Source organism: Abramis brama (assembly GCF_963993115.1).
Source record: "Abramis brama genome assembly, chromosome: 18".
Classification (NCBI taxonomy): domain Eukaryota; kingdom Metazoa; phylum Chordata; class Actinopteri; order Cypriniformes; family Leuciscidae; genus Abramis; species Abramis brama.
Genome location: NC_139980.1, coordinates 22790062 through 22807917, shown reverse-complemented (window position 1 = coordinate 22807917; position 17856 = coordinate 22790062). Strand labels below are relative to the sequence as shown.

Here is a 17856-nt window from a genome sequence, read left to right as displayed (position 1 = left end):
TCTGCATAATGACTCTGCATAATTAGCCATTCATTCAGGTGTGACACTGACTGAGCCACAATGCAAGGACAAAATATATATTTAGAAGAAGACTTATATTGACCATTTAAGATTTTGCTTACATCTATCTTGTAAATATGTTTTGCTATTTTATTAAAAAGGTTACAATTACAACAATAATTAAAGCTGCAAGCAGCATTTATCGGGGTTCAAGCAGTTAAGGCCTTTAAGGCATTTAAGCACAAAAGCATCAAAAGTTATTAAGATTTATTTAGCAAGCATGTAACCACGGACATAATAGATGGAAAAGACCATTTACAGCCAATACAGGCAGTTTACCATGGGATATATATGGTTTTAAAGCTTTTTAACAGTTATAGCGCCACCTATGGTCCGATCTCCATAAAAATGTTTACTGTGACCTCAAATTGAACCCATACACATGTGTACTGAGTTTGGTGAAGATATCTCATTTACTTCTTGAGTTATAGCCATTTTAGTAAAATAGGCTCCTCCCACAACAATTTACCACATTCTAGTATTATTTACTATGATTCTAGCATGATTTGCCATATTCTAGCATGATTTACCATGATATACTACATTCTAGTATGATTTACCATTGTTTACTGTGATTCTAGCATGGTTTACCATAGTTTATCATGATTTATCATAGTTTACCATGATTTATCATAGTTTACCATGGTTTACCCTGTTCTAGCATAGTTTACCATGATTTACCATGTTCTAGCATGATTTACCATGATATACCACATTCTAGTATTATTTATTATGATTTACCATGTTTTTAGCGTGATTTACCATGATTTACCACATTGCTAGCAATTATGTGAAGTATCAGTACAAATGAAGTGATAAACTCTGACAAAATATGATTGTGCTACAATAGTAATTGTTATATAAGTTATTTTTTAGTGTCTTATTGTTATATAAGTGATTTTTAGTGTCTAATGAATGCAAAAGCATATGTGAGTAGACTTCATTAATAAGTAGAATGACCAGCAGAGGGCAGTAGAAGACCACTTATTGGCTCACTTTCACTTTAAACTTCATGATTTTCACCATTTGTCTGCACTAAAGCAAACCAGTTTTTCCATTTTAACTCCATAATGCATGTTTACACACACACACACACACACACACAAAGACAAATGTTGTTGTTTTTTCAATGCTATTGGAATGTGTCATTATGAAAATATATTTGAATGGTCTATAAACATTTCACAAAGTCTTTGTAAGCTATTAATCAGATTATTCAGAATTTATTCAGAAACCTAAGACTACACACACACATTATGTTGTAGATACAGATATTTGATATATATGATGTGATCAAACTGTCAATACTAATACTTTAACAGATGGATTTTGACTAAATGTAATTGTAAATGTTCAAATAGGGATTTTATAAAGTCTCAATATAAATTATAGAACAATATGACAAAATGACTATTTTAAACAGCAGGGGGCAGTAAAATACCACTTATTGGCTTAATATGCCATTATATTCATATCATTTTCACCTTTTTAACTGTTATAGAGGCAAATTTTGTCCGATCTGTCTGAAAATTTGCATGCATGTTCAGAGTGATATTTCACATGTTCTGACTTGTTTTTAAGAAGGTTTGAACATTCGTTAAAGAGATATAGGCTTTCGGGGACACTTGGTAAAGGCCACATTTTGAAGTGAACCTATTATAGCTATCCAAATGAAGTAGTTCAACTTTTTCTGACAATTATTGTTCTAGTGAGTCCAGAGAATTGTATTGCACTAGTTTTTAACATTATGATATAAAAAAAATTTATATGATCAGAGATGGAAAAGTCCATTTACAGCCAATACAGGCAGTTTACCATAGGAAATATATGGTTTTAAAGCCTTTTAACAGTTATAGCGCCAACTATTGTCCGATCTCCATAAAATTTGGCATGCTTCTTAATGATGTTATGTCACATATGCTCACCAATTTTTGTGATGTTGTGTTTTTTCATTTAGGATTTATAGGCTTTTTAGTGTATTTTGCCACGCCCCTTTTCTTTATGACCCAATTATAGCCATACGAAAAATTCAAAAGTTAAACTTTTTTTTGATAATTATTGATCTAGAGAGTCCAGAGAATTGTCCTAGACTGGTCTGGTTCCGATCGGGCGAAAAACCTAGGACTAGTTCGCAAAAGTAGGTTTTTAACATGTTCGCGAATATTTAATGAACGGTTTGATTGACAGCAATGGTTCTTGAGGCAAAGTTTTTCAGCATGAGCAGATCTATCAAATGATATGCATTTTGTTACGATAAGTGTAACACCACGTGATTACAGAGCCATAAAACTCGTTAGTGCCAACTAGTGGCTGATTTCTTTCAAAATTCTTACAGACCTCTAGGGCCATGAGTCGAACATGCCCACTGAGTTTCGTTCCGATCGGCCTCCGTTAACCTTGTCTAATAGGTGCTCAAACTTCATTGGCCGATGGCGGCCATGTTTTTTGAGATACACCAATGTCCTCATAGACATACATGACACCTTGGACCAAGACACTGCATACCAATTTTCAAGTCAATCGGACTAATGGTCAGGTGGTTATAGCCAGTTTTATGTTTTTTTCATGTTATAGCGTCACCATGTGGCCAATCGCCACGATTTTTTTACTGTGACCTCAGATTGACCTCTTAAATAATTGTACCGAGTTTGGTGAAGATACCTCATTTACTTCTGGAGTTATGGCCGTTTTAGTAAAATAGGCTCCTCCCACAACATACAATTTGGCGCCCCTTAGCGACCGTGAATCGAAATTTCAACTTTTTTTCGATAATTATTGATATTCAAACTTCAGAGAACATTTCTGCACTGGTTTGGTTCCGATCGGGCAAAAAACCTAGGACTAGTTCGCAAAAGTAGGTTTTTGACAAAATTCAAAATGGCGGAAAAATTTGCATACCGGAAATGAAATCGGAGATATACGTTTTGTTTGCCATGAGGTCTTGATTACATTGATATAAGACACTTGAGTCTACGACATACAGTCTAGGAGTTATGAGCAGTTTCGCGCTTTTGGTCGCTGTAGCGCCACCTATGGGCCGATTTGGCTAAGTCCGTGTATCTGAGTAGCGAGCAATACTACTACCATTTGACCAAGTATCACGTCTCTAGGCCTTACGGTTTTGGCTGCACGATGCGTTTTAGGGAAGAATAATAATAATAATTAAAGCTGCAAGCAGCATTTATCGGGGTTCAAGCTATTAAGGCCTTTAAGGGTTTTTAAGCACAAAAACATCAAAAGTTATCAGGTTTTATTTAGCAAGCATGTAACCACTGACATAATAGATGGAAAAGACCATTTACAGCCAATACAGGCAATGTACCATAGGAAATATATGGTTTTAAAGCTTTTTAACAGTTATAGCGCCACCTATAGTCCGATCTCCATAAAATTTGGCATGCTTGTTAATGATGTTATGTCACATATGCTCACCAATTTTTGTGAAGTTCTGAGTTTTCATTTAGGATTTATAGGCTTTTTAGTGTATTTTGCTACGCCCATTTTATAAATGACCCTATTACAGCCATCCAAATGCAAAAGTTCAACTTTTTTTTGATAGTTTTTGATCTAGAGCGTCCAGAGAATTGTCCTAGACTGGTCTGGTTCCAATCGTGCGAAAAACCTAGGACTAGTTCGCAAAAGTAGGTTTTTAACATGTTTGCAAATATTTAATGAACGGTTTGATTGACAGCAATGGTCCTTGAGGCAAAGTTGTTCAGGATGAGGAGATCTATCAAATGATATGCATATTGTGTGGATATTTGTAACACCACGTGATTACAGAGCTGTAAAACTCGTTAGCGCCAACTAGTGGCCGATTTCTTTCAAAATTGTTACAGACCTCTATGGCCTTGAGTCGAACATGCCCATCGAGTTTCGTTCCGATCGGCCTCCGTTAACCTTGTCTAATAGGTGCTCAAACTTCATTGGCCGATGGCGGCCATCTTTTTCGAGATACGCCAATGTCCTCATACACATACATGGCACCTTGGACCAAGACACTGCATGCCAATTTTCAAGTCAATCGGACTAATGGTCAGGTGGTTATAGCCTGTTTTATGTTTTTTTCTTGTTATAGCGCCACCATGTGGCCAATTGCCGCGTTTTTTTTACTGTGACCTCAGATTGACCTCTTACACATGTGTACCAAGTTTGGTGAAGATACCTCATTTACTTCTGGAGTTATAGCCATTTTAGTAAAATAGGCCCCTCCCACAACGTACGTTTTGGCGCCCCTTACCGTCCGTGAGTCGAAATTTCAACTTTTTTTCGATAGTTTTTGATAATCAGACACTAGAGAACATTTCTGCACTGGTTTGGTTCCGATCGGGCGAAAAACCTAGGACTAGTTCGCAAAAGTATGTTTTTGACAAAATTCAAAATGGCGGAAAATCTATCATGGCGGAAATGAAATCGAAGATATACGTTTTGTTCGTCAGGCGTCCAGCTTTCCAATGATATAAGACACTTGAGTCTACGTCATACGGTCTACTAGTTATGAGCAGTTTCGCGCTTTTGGTTGCTATAGCGCCACCTATGGGCCAATCGGGGTCATACTTTGATAGGTTCTCCCCAAATTGAGGACTACCATTTGGCCAAGTTTCAAGGTTCCAGCTCTTACGGTTTGGTCTGCACGATGCGTTTTAGGGGAAAATAATAATAATAATAATAATAATAATAATAAAAATCAGTACAATTACAATAGGGTTTCAGCACTTCGTGCTTGAACCCCTAATAAAAATCAGGGCAATTACAATAGGGTTTCAGCACTTCGTGCTTGAACCCCTAATTACAATTTCAACAATATTTCAAGTGTACTCTTTCTTTGTAAAAAAAAAATGATTATAGGCCTACATTTTATCTATGTATTCATTACTTTCATATTTCGCCTGACTGTAACGTTGTTTTCATGAAATATTAGGGCATATTGTTAATTTGCAGTTTAATACGTTGCTTATACAAATAGCCTACATTTTATTTCAACATATTTCAGTCGATTTTTACTCATCTCAGTATAGCAATACAGTTTGCTAAAACGTCATCATTCATTCTCACACGCGATTTAAATTTAAACTGTCTTTGCCAACTGTGGTAAACAGCGCGCATCTCTGCCGTTCATTCATTCATAAACAGAAACCCACGTGAAGAAATTCACGTGAGAAGGAAAAAACTTACTAGTATTCCTCAGCTCGCTCCTCGATATACCCGCACTTCTGAGGGACATTTTCCATTATTATTATTCCTCACAGTGCTGCAAGACGGTGTAAACAAGTAATGATCTGAATAAACTTGTGTGTTTTCTCGAGCTGATATGGGGGCGTTCACAGGATTGCGCGGATTGCCTCAGCCATTTGCGTTTGAATAGCGTGCGCTCTCCGTGGGTGGAGTCACATTACATCTGAATCAGCTGTAATTAGCTCGACTGGAATCGCTCTCTTTTAATACAGATTTCACAAGATGAGAATATTTGTTTTTTATTTAAATTACTTCATTTAAAAGAAGAGAATTCAAGCTTCATGCCTGTGTGTCTGTATGCCTGATTGACTGAGTATTCGCTGAGTTATTGTTCATTTTCGGACGCGTTTCAGAATGGACTACACTGACGGAGAGTAGGCAGAACTCGCATCATGTTTATTTTTCTTTATTTAGCGAAAAGCACAACACTTTGTTTTTATTATGAGCATACACAAAAAAATACACACTAAACAGGATCGATTGATGTATAACACAAGCATATAAGATAAAAATTTTAAAAAAATTGTTTTTGTTTTTTTTGCACTCATACGGAAAAAAACGAGCCTATCGCGCCGGCGCGATAGCCGACCCCAGGGGGTTAATTGCATGCCATTTAGCAACACAAGTCTTCTAGCTTTTATTAATATGAAATTCTAATAATCAAGTCAAGTAAATAGCGTCACAGTCCAGCTTAAGTCAGTTCAGTGATGGTAAATTTTAAAATTAATTTAGTTCAATTATATATATTGCCACTCTGGAGAAAACCGTGATGTCATCGTCCAGCTCAGTTCAGTTCTCATATAATGGTGTCAATGCAGGCAGATCAATAATATTGTTGAATATTAAATGTTAAATGTCCCCTACTAAGCAAGCCAAAAGTGAAAAAGGTGACAGTGGCAAGGAACCAAAACTCCGGGCTCAGTTGCTCAGTTCTCCTCTGGCCAACGAACGAACAGTGTATGATTATGATTCGGGCAGCATTATAGGTCAGATGTCAGATTGGATCGGAACATTCAGAATATTATCTAGTTCCATCTGGTTCTTCCGTTCATCTGGTAATATCGATCTAGCGTACAGCAGTGTATGCCGTGAATGAGCGTGGAATCATGGGAGTTGTTGCCTTCACCTCCACAGCCAATGGAAAGCAATCCAACGGGACTCAAACAGAAATCGTGTTCATGGATGAGCTAATGTATTAAAGTTTTATTAACGTTACTGTGGTATGAAGCAGGACGGGCCGAGAGCCTGGGATATTTAATTTATTTAGTTAAACGTAACTTTAATCTTAAAATAAAAATACACAATAAAAGGAAAGTAACGGCAGCAGCCGACTGCGGCATATAAGCATAATAAAACATTAATGTAAAATGTCCCAGGCTCTCGGCCTGCCCTGCTTCATACCACAGTAACATTAATAAAACTTTAATACATTAGCTCATCCATGAAAAAGCTAATTTTTTTGTTTCATCTGACCATAGAACCCATCCAAAAGTTCCAATAGTGTCAGTTACTTTTCAAACGTTCTATGGTCAGATGAAACAAACAAAAAAAGAGCTTTTTGGCAGCAAACACTTAATATGGGTTTGGTTCATACAGGGCTAAAAAAAAGTACCCTATGTGTAAAATGAAATACTCTGCTGTATCTTTAATGCTGTGGGCCTAATTTTCTGCTAGAGGTCCTGGACATCAGATACATGGCATCATGGATTCGATCAAATACCAACAGATAAAAAATCAAAACCTGACCTCTGCAAGAAATCTTATAATGGGCCATGTTTGGATCCAACAGGACAGTGATCCAAAAACAAACATCAAAATCAAAACAAAAATGGGTCACTGAGCACAAAACCAAGCATCTGCAATAGCCATCCCAGTCCCCAGACCTGAACCCTATAGAAAATGAGTGGGCTGAACCGAAGAGAAGAAGCGCCAACATGGATTTGGGAATCTGAAGGATCTGGTGAGTTTCTGTATGAAGGAATGGTCTCTGATCTCTCATCAAGTGTTCTCCAAACTCATCAGGCATTATAGGAGAAGACTCAGAGCTGTTATCTTGGAAAAAGGAGGTTGCAAAAAGTATTTAATAAAAGGGGGTAAATAATTGTTCCCAATGTGTTTTGAAGAAAACATTTATTTCATAATGTGATTTATTTTATTTTATTTTTATTTTTTATTTTTTTTCACTTTCAATTCTTTTACTTCAATAAAAGGTTAGATTTTTTCATTTAAAAAAAAGAAAAAAATATCAAAAGGATAAACAATGCAGATTTATTTTTTACAGCCATCTTTGATCGTATTTTCCAAGGGGGCAAATAATTCTGACCAGCACTGTAATTAGCCTCCTTTTTTGACATGAAATTACTTTAGCCTCTCTCTGCTTATCTTGGCCTCTCTGCGGCTCCTCTCTTTAAGGATAAACAATGCAGATTTATTTTTTACAGCCATCTTTGATCGTATTTTCCAAGGGGGCAAATAATTCTGACCAGCACTGTAATTAGCCTCCTTTTTTGACATGAAATTACTTTAGCCTCTCTCTGCTTATCTTGGCCTCTCTGCGGCTCCTCTCTTTAACAATACGATACACGATACACCACACTTTGAGTCCTGCACGATACACCACACTTTGAGTCCAGCCACCTTTTCTTGTCCTTGCCAAATGTATTGTGAAGGAAGAGAAACCTAGATGGGTTTTGCACTGCAGTCTTTGCATTCCAGTCTTAATATGCTACAAATGATTATCAGTTTCTCAACCCTTTTATGAGCACAACCAAGCACAGTCATTAGGCTGTGTCACAGTGCAGTTAGGAGTCACACTCCTAACTAGTCACAGCTGGTCTGGGGGACAGACAATCCAAACAGAGCTAAGAACAAATAGTCAATCTGAGTTACCCAATTCTTCACTTACAGATGTATTGTATCAGTGTTAATTTGATCTAAAACATTTTAAATCTGTCTAGTAATCTTGGAGTGAAACTATTCGATGTTGCATTATTCCAAGTCTGTAAATTAATGGCAACCTGTAAATTACATAGACGTAGTTATTTAGAAATTAATATTCACATAACGTCGGAAAAATCTGCCATGGCTGTGCCAGTCGGTCGTGTGGACGAATACAATGATGCGAAGGAGGATTTTGAGTCATATCTGGAACGTCTGATTTTGGAAAATGAAATCAAGGATGAAAAGAAGGTGTGCGTGTTTCTCTTGGTGATTGGGGCTGATGCTTATAAGCTCATGTGCACCCAGGTATCTGCCGCATGAAAGCTCTCGCTCGCAGCTACATGTGGTGGCCTGGCTGTGATGGGGAAATTGAAGAGTTGGTGAAAGGTTGCTCTATCTGCCAAGCTGTTCAGAAAATGCCAGCAGTCGCACCGCTGCACCACTGGAGATGGCCAGAAAGAGTGTGGCAGAGAATTCACATTGATTTTGTTGAGAAGGATAAGCATTATTTTCTGGTGGTCATTGATAGCCATTCAAAGTGGTTAGAAGTTTTTCCCATGTCTTCCATCACCTCTCACAACACCATTGAAGTGCTGCGAAGCCTGTTCTCTGTGTATGGACTGCCAGAAGAGCTGGTGTCGAGGGAGTTTACACAGTTTCTGGAGAGTAACGGTATCAAACACACTGCTGTACCTGCATACCATCCTGCATCAAATGGAGCTGCAGAGAGGTCAGTGCAGATTTTGAAACGTGCGCTGACCAAGGATGTGTTGGAGGCGGAGGGAAAGGCTCCCTTGCCACTCAGTCATAGACTTGCAAATTTCCTGCTCATGTACCGCAGTACACCCCACACCGTGACTGGACGGACACCGGCTGAGTTATTTCTGAAACGCCAGATCCGAACCCGTTTCAGTTTGCTTAAGCCCAAGCTTGCCAGACGGATTGAAGAGAAACAAGCCTCACAGAAATGTCATCATGACCGTGGTGGCTCATCTCTTCGTTTCTTTCAGGAAGGAGAAGCTGTCCACGTCCGAAATTTCAGGGGAGGAGTGGAGAAATGAATTCAGGCAAAAGTACTTAAAAGACTGGGAACTGTCAGATACCTGATACAAGAGGGTCAGAGGCAGCGCACAATGCATGTCGACAACATGTTGCCATGGCGAGGAAAGGTTGAGACACTTCCACCAAGCTTGCCCTCACCAGTGGCTGAGAATGAGCCACCAGTAACCATGGACTGTGCTTTTCCAGCTGTTTTGCCCAGTGCACCAGTGAAGCTAATACCACCAACTGAACAGGTTTTTGAGGTGTCATCATCACACACAGCAAACAAAAACTCACCTGAGAAACGGCGGTACCCAGAGAGGGTCCGCGTACCACCTCAAAGACTGACTCTATAACTTGCAGTATGTTGTATGTATGTAAATGTACATCTGCACAGTGAATGTAAGCTGCCAAGAGACATTTTTTGTTGATAATAGGAAGTTAATATTTTGCCAAGATTGAGAACATTTTCAGGGGCAGTAGATTTATTTTTGTTGTGAGATTTAAATGCAAAGTTAGTTGTTGCTAATTATTGCTAAACTTAAAATGGCTATTGTTAAAAAAATTTAAAAAAACTTAAAGGGGAGGAATGTAATAGATTTGTGTGATTTGACAGGTTGAGGTTGCCACCTTGTTGGTCATTATTGCAAAGGTAGTTGCTGTGTTAAGTATTGTTGTGGCCAACGATTATTGGTGTTTTACCCAGCCAAGCGGCACCTGTAGTTTTAGTCTGTTCCCAGAAGTAACACAGTAAAGAAGTGTTTTCGGTAGCCATTCCCGGCCTGTTTATTGTCTCCTGCACGATACACCACACTTTGAGTCCAGCCACCTTTTCTTGTCCTTGCCAAATGTATTGTGAAGGAAGAGAAACCTAGATGGGTTTTGCACTGCAGTCTTTGCATTCCAGTCTTAATATGCTACAAATGATTATCAGTTTCTCAACCCTTTTATGAGCACAACCAAGCACAGTCATTAGGCCCTCCCTCCATATAAAGAGGTGTGATCTATTTGTTCTCATGAGCTGGTGTGTAACAACTGACTTTTAAATCAGGTGAGAAACCAGTACCAGTGTTGGATAGTACCTAGAACCCATATTGGGGACACTTGAATAAAACTAGAAAAGAGCATGAGAACAAAGGAAACCCATTGAGCTAGAGGCAATTCATCAACAATCCATAGTTTTTTGGGCCATAACAAATACTCTTGGGGAATGGTTCTCCAACCACATCTGAAAGTTGCTGCCCTTAGGAGTATTTGGGAAGAGAAATGGTGGTTCACTGGATTTAAGCTCAGGTTATCACGATGGCTTTTCTCTCACCCTCTGTGGGTTTTTTTTTAACCCTGGATCATTTAGAAGCAATTGGAAAACTTGGAATTGCTACCTTCCAAGAAAAGGATTGAATGACCCTTGAATAATCTGCTGGAGTCTATTTCATATATAGATATTCATACATGCGTCTAACTATGGTTGCAGAGGCTCAATCAAATTGCTCTCTAATGTTCACGGACCGCTCCAATATGGCGGACGGCTCACATAAAGCACCAAATTGAAACGGCCACTAATGAGGCATCTATGTATATCTATGGTTCATGATACTCTAAGCATAAAATGTGGTGTAAATTAGTCAATTTAATATAATAAGATTTAATATAAATTTATTTTTCAGAAAGTATTATCTGAACTCGACCGCCATCTTGGAATTTTTTTGTGAGCATCTAATAATACATTCTGAAATTGTCTTAAAATACTGACTAGGTAAGCAGCTCTGTAAGTTTGGCCACTAGACAAATGATCATAATTCATAAAACAACAACTGAACATCCAGTCAAGACATTGTACAAAACAGTTAAGAATTAGAGTTAGTCTAAAGCTGTAGTGCAGTTATTCACACAAAGCAGTTTGGCTTAAGAAATGTGGTTTAAAAAATGAAGCCATATTATTTGTTTTATTGACATTGTTTATTTGTAAATGCTTGTCCATTTCCAAAGGCTAGGCTTAATTCTTTTTTTACACACATGATATCATTGACCTCCCTCCAACGGTTTGGAGATATAGAGGTGAAAGTCCAACGCAAGGCTTAAAGGGGATGGGCTGGCAGGAGACGTCAGTGCTGTTGGAAAGTGTTTACTTTCAAAATGCTCGTATGGAAATGAAGGGCGAAAAATTAGTTTCCTCCTTCTGTCCTGCTGTTGACCTCAAGTTCACTTTTATATGCTGGAAGACGCCGACTCTGAGCAAGTATGGGTTTATTGTTTGTCTGTCTTTTGACAGGTTTAAGTAATCTTAATTTGGACCTTAAGAAAGTGCTCTTAAGAACGTATCTGTGAAGGCTTTCATTTAATGAGAAACTCTTCATGTCACATTTCCTCAGGACAAATGAGGTACATATAAAAAAAATGTCTGTATAATAAATCAAGGTTATATTAAGGTGAATACATCATTAGCTAATATTGTCTTTTTGTTAGGTTCAGTTCTGATCAATGTGGTTGTGAGATCATTGCCTAGCTGGTCAGAGTCTATTAATGTGCTTTACATTATTACTTGTTCAGACTCTTCCTATTCCTAATCTTTTGACATGCACAAAATATGATTTTCAAAGGGCATGCATGCATTCCTGTCAAACTGAACGGTAGTTTTGAAAATGTCTACTGTGAATTTCTAACCGCAAATGCTCCTCTTTCTAGCTAACAGACTTATTATGTGCATGGTTTAGGAAAGGATGAGTAATTTCATATTTAACCAGATACCAACCTAATTAAACAGTACTTTCCTAATACTTCTGATTTGATTGCTCTTTCAGGTAACCTGCTGACTGTTCAATTTTGCATTTATGACAATACATACCCAAGTAATGTCAAGTCTTTGTAAATCCTAATATTGATAATCCCTTGTGCACCATTTAGTTTAAGCAATAAGTACAATTTTCATTGTCTTGCTTCATAAACTAGCTTTTGAGCTATGTGTTGTGTATTTTGTGTAAAGATATTACATTATAGCTTAATAATACACAAGTCTTATACAGAGTCTGACTCTGATTTCATAAGATGGGTGTGCAGATACTGTAACTAAAATCATTGAGTAAGACACTTTCTTGTGTTGTTTGTCTATTTAGATATGTCATGTACTATAATTCATGTTTCACTTTTGTAAAATTGTATTGAATGTCATGAACAAAATTTTTAAGTCGCTTTGGTTACAAGCGTCTGCTAAATGATTAAATGTAAATGTGTGAGAAACACATTGTGATTGTCTGTGATGTACACATAAATCACTCTGTGTACCTTTGTCTCTTTGTTTCTTCTTTAGAATCACCTCGGTTGTCCACTGCCTCTGTTGGCAGTAATGACCAGGCCTCCACTGCTACGCTGTCCGATTGCTCTGACTTCACAGATGTCCAGAGGCCCATAAGCGTGGTCTCCACCATCTCATCTGGGTCTGGTTCCTCTCGGGACGGCGTTCTCCTGTCATCCGCTGGTGTGCCCATTGAAGACAATGTGGATCTGGAGTTAACGTCTGCTGCCGATTCAAATGAGACTCAGGGCAATAATCTCGCCCAAGCATCCAGTCAATTTTTCCAGCAAAATAGCAGCAACACTGTTAACAACAACAACAGCTCCTCCGTTTCCAACAGTTCCTCTCCATTTGCTGCCAACACCATGGCACCCAACCCTGAGCTCACCTACTTGGACCGTGTGGTCATGGAGATCATTGAGACGGAACGGATGTATGTGAGAGATCTGCGGAGTATTGTAGAGGTCAGCATGAGTCTTAACCTTTCCAAACATTTACAAACAACTGGGTCATTCCATGTCAAATCAACCAAATTTCAGAAACTTTCCCTGCTCAAAACAAGAATCATTTCTAATTTCAGTATCATTTATTCTTCAGACATTTCTCTTTAAACACAATAAGTATCAGCTGTTTGAAAAGTTACCCAGATTTGGTTTTTGACCATTGAAAATTAGTAAAATTCAACAATTTGAGCATGCAGTCACATTTCTGTGCAGTTTAACCATATAGGACTAGCCTGGTTAAAACTGAGTAGTAACTCAGTAGTTAATCTGGTAGTAACAGAGTTATGGTCTGGCAAAGCTTCATTAATAACTAATTTCCAAAGGGACGTCACCAACGGACGTCGCTCAAATGCCTCTGGGCGCAATTGGATAGACCTAAAACCAATCAGAGCGATCGTCATCGTGTAAAGCCATATGCTGCGTCCCAGTTCGCCTAAGTTACACTATGCCATAAAAGTACACTTTTTGTGAAGAAAAGGTATTTACTTTTGAATGTGTAGCAAAAAAGTAGGCAAGCTTTGGGACATACTTTTTTCGTCATCTTTATCGGATGGATCTGTCGTGTGCATCCTGTCACTTAAACTGCCCTGTCAATCATCTTGTCACAGTTAAAATCCTCTATTAAATCTAATTTCCTACCGTTTCGGAGAGAAATGTAGTAGCACGTTCATCTTCCAGTGGGTCTTTCATGGAGACTGTCCTCATGTGTTTGCAATTTGAATATAATAATGCATTTAAAAGTTGGTGCTCAAAGACGTGCTCAAATGCCTCGGGGCGCAATTGGATAGCGATCGTCATCGTGTAAAGCCTGCCCCAACGTTTCTGATTGGTGCCACGATTTCGACGGATTAGAAATGGGCTTGAATGAGCTCTTTGCCAGACTACTTGCGGAGCAAATCTAAATTTGCTGGAAGTTGTCTGGGTTTTCCCAGGCTAATATAGGACCTTAAAAATTAAGATTTCAAAAGAAAATTGTAAAATCATATTGAGAAATCTATACTTTTTGAGTTACAGGCATGTAAACTTTGGAAAAAGAATATTTATGGCACTCAGACAGGTATATTCTATGCAATTATGTTGATGGAAAAAAAGAAACGAGATACATTTCTAGTTTCCTCATTATTTGTTCTTCAGATATTCCTCTTTGAAAGAAAAAAATATCAGATGTATGCAAAGTGACCCACATTTGGTTTTTGACCACTGAAAATGTGTACAATTGACCAATTTTACTCATGGAGCTGCATTAAGATCTCCATATCTCTGGGATTGAACCATATTTCAATCCCTTAAAATGAAGATGTGTTCCCCCAAAAGAAATGTTTATTAAAAACTAAAACATAAAAGGATATTAAGATTATCTTTAAGTTACAGGCATGCAAACTTGGCAAAAGAACACAAGTTACATTTTTAACTGTCTCCGTTGGCATATAATACAAAAAAGATTGCTAAAGTAAACAGATTTTTGCTAATAGACCATCAATCTCTGTGTAAAAATCTCATAATAATGCTGTTATCTTTCTAAAGTCATTTTACTCCCCTGTAATTTGGCTCAAAGTATCAGAAGAAAATTGTCATTTTGACCCCCTCGACAAAATAGTGGATTTCTCAGTCTATATACATTTATGACATTTAATATTTTGGCTTTCTTCTTCATTTGTATTTCTTTCAACAGAATTAAAAATGATCAAAATCAAAAAATTTAGCCGAGGACCTCTGGTTGAGTTGACACAGAATGACCCAACTGCTTATAATCAAGTGTCAATTGATTAAAATGTGAGAAAATTTAATTTATTACGTTATATGCTAGATTCTTAATCATATAACAATTCACAGTTAATCCTATATATCAAGATTTACTGAGAAACCCCCAAAAAAGAAGAAAATTTTACGCAACACGTTGTTGACAAGTAAATCATTGATTAGTTAGCATCAAAATCATTAGATAAGTTGCATCTTTCAACAAACCTTGTGATGTTCATTCATGTTTATTTCATGCATGTTTATTTCACACGGGTGCCTCAAGTAGTTGATCCCAGTCTGAAAGACTCATTTTCATGTTTTTTTTTTTTTGTTTTTTTACGAAAATCCCAAATTCTTACGGTTTAATAACTGTGACTATCTTAATCACGGTTAATTGTGATATTGGGTAATCGTGACATCCCTAGTGCTAGATGGATATTTTTGGCCATTTTGTTGATTTGATATTTAAGATGAGTTTTAAACAGTAACATTTTTAAAAACACTTTTGAGACCCTGCTTTCAGTTTTCTTTTCAGTTGTTCCCTTTACTTTGCATTAAACCTTTAGAGATTGTTTATGGACATTTTGACATGATGACTTTCTACACTTCATGAAACAAAACCCAACTAAAAAAAAAAAAAAATGAAAAAAGCTCAGTAATAGTCCCAGTAATAGAATCCTTGCAGAATTTCCTGAAATGGTGTGGTAGTGAACACTGTTCAAACAGCGAAAAGTCACACATCAGCCATGATGGAGTTCCGCCAAAAATACTTTTTAGAAAGAAGGCACATTTTTGGAGCTTTAAAACATAAGAAATGTTCAGGATGTTGAATCTTGTTGCATGTGAAAAGCCAACAACAGTGTAGATTACAAACATGAATTTCCAAGCTGTGCTTTATCTACTAAATTGTAAATAAGGGTGAATTATTGTTCATTGCAGCTCTAAAGGACCATTCAGGTGACCTGGCTTATTTCGCAGACCTGCTACCAGAACAAGAACTTGCCAGGATCTTCTCAGTACAGACAGATCATTTTCTCTAGATCAGTTAATCCAGGTTTTAGACAGAAATACCATCAAGAACTTTAACCATTTCGCTGATGTCCACCAGACTTAGCAACAGAAGTAGACTCTTTTCAAAGTCCTGCCCTCAAAGACAGCACCTTTAACAAGGGGAAAATGGCAATGGCAAATTTGAGCTGTACTGTTCTCCAATCATTTAGTCCTCTTAAACCCCACCCCTTTCTTACAATTGACTGCAAACTTGCATTCAGAGCTGCATCCATCCATTCAACAGCTGATGGATCCCCACCCTAAACAACACAGAAGAAAAGCTTTAAGAAAGTTCCTCAGCTTTAAGATGATTATTCCATTAGGAGGTCAGTTCAGTGCACTGTAGTCGAGATGGGTGTGTGGTTAAACCCATCAGGCCATATCACGTCTCACACATCATGTTCAATTCCCATGCTTCTGTATTCACACTTGAATCAATTTTTTCATTAGATGTTGAATGCATTTGAAGTGTAAGAATTGCTTATTATGACTCGTTAGCAGTCAGGCATCCAATGCACTGGGATTATCACATTACATAACAGGTTTGACAATTGGATTGTGCCAATTGAGTCCTCCAAGTACACAACACAATGACACACAGCTTGAAGTGAGATTACAAACAGTCATGAGGTGTGAACATAAAAAGCATTATCACATGCTTAAGTTGAGTTTAAAAGCACCACATAAACATGCATCACAATATCATTATTTATTTAAAAGCATGCACTTTGAGAGAATTTAACAGATTATTTTGATTTATTTGAGAAAATTAGTGACCAGGTGCATGATACAGCCCTGAGATCATGCAGTCCTGAATAATCTGTCCACATTTGGATTAAAGGATATGTAGGTTTTAGGATTTGGCCGTATTCACGAAACATTTTATCTTCCCACTAAGAGTTCTCCTAAATAGCAGAAAATGTTCTTAGGTACGAGTTTCTTCTTAAAACCTATTCACAAAGCTGCTGAGACTTGTAAATTGCTTAGGTGTTTTCCATAAGCATGTGAAACTTGTGAGGCTTCACTTTCACTTGCCTCATGCAGCTGGTTGCCATGGCATTTAGTCAAATTTCTCTGCCCTTGCAATAATGTGGTCTGTCAGTATCTGCATGACAATACCTGTAAATGTAATTTTCCAGGCAAGGGATAGTGTACAATATTTGAGTTATGGAGGTTATTAAAAGTGGTCTGGCGGATGAGTGTATGCACACTAGCAGCACCCAGCAACGACTTCAAAGGCTGCTTTAAATCCTGCTGCACCATAGAGCTACTCGCATAGTTTTCCATTAAATTTCATTATATTTGTCCCAAATCATTGTTAGTATACTCACTGACTTCACCCTAGGCTGTATATTGCGTATAGACAATTTTTCAGTTACAAGTTTATGTTTGGCAGATTGAAATGGCCTGTATATAGCTTTAATATGGCCTGTTTCTGTTATTTCCATTTGTGCTTTTGCACCATTGTTTTTTGTTTTTTTAAACTCAAACTGATTGATTGCCACTTTGTTCATTCTTAAAGGGATAGTTCACCCAAAAAGGAAGATTCTGTCATCATTTACTCACCCTCATGTCTTTCTAAATCCGTAACACATTTTCTTTCATCTTCAGACCAAAAATAAAGATATTTTAAATGAAATCTGAGAGATTTCTGTCCCTGCATTGACAGTCTACACAACTACCACTTTGACAAAAGTTCATACAGAGATCGTAAAACGAATCCATATGAATTGAGTGGTTTAGGTTTATTAGCCAGCTGTCACTTTAAGACCTAATGCACGGATCCAATAGGCTATTACACATACGTTTTCACTTAAGAAATATGAGAAACATGAAACATGTTTACAAGGATATTTTGACATTTTTTGTGTGTATTTGTCCATTCAAGTGCAAGAAGACTCGAAAAAGATAACTCAATTCAATATTCGTGCACTATATATGAGAGGTGTTTTTTTGTGCACAGCTCTGAATGTGCCCAGCACAGAAAACAGTGCT

At 37.5% G+C, this 17856-nt stretch overlaps 1 protein-coding gene across 1 annotated transcript in view; it reads left to right on the top strand.

Annotated features, from left to right (window-relative positions):
• The window catches only part of LOC311068592 (pleckstrin homology domain-containing family G member 3), a 140640-nt gene that overhangs the window by 90852 nt on the left and 31932 nt on the right, over positions 1 to 17856 (top strand). Inside the window, exon 3 of the mRNA XM_084091133.1 lies at positions 12584 to 13032. Coding sequence (XP_083947259.1) covers positions 12584 to 13032 — 449 coding nt within the window. The remainder of the gene's footprint in view (positions 1 to 12583; positions 13033 to 17856) is intronic.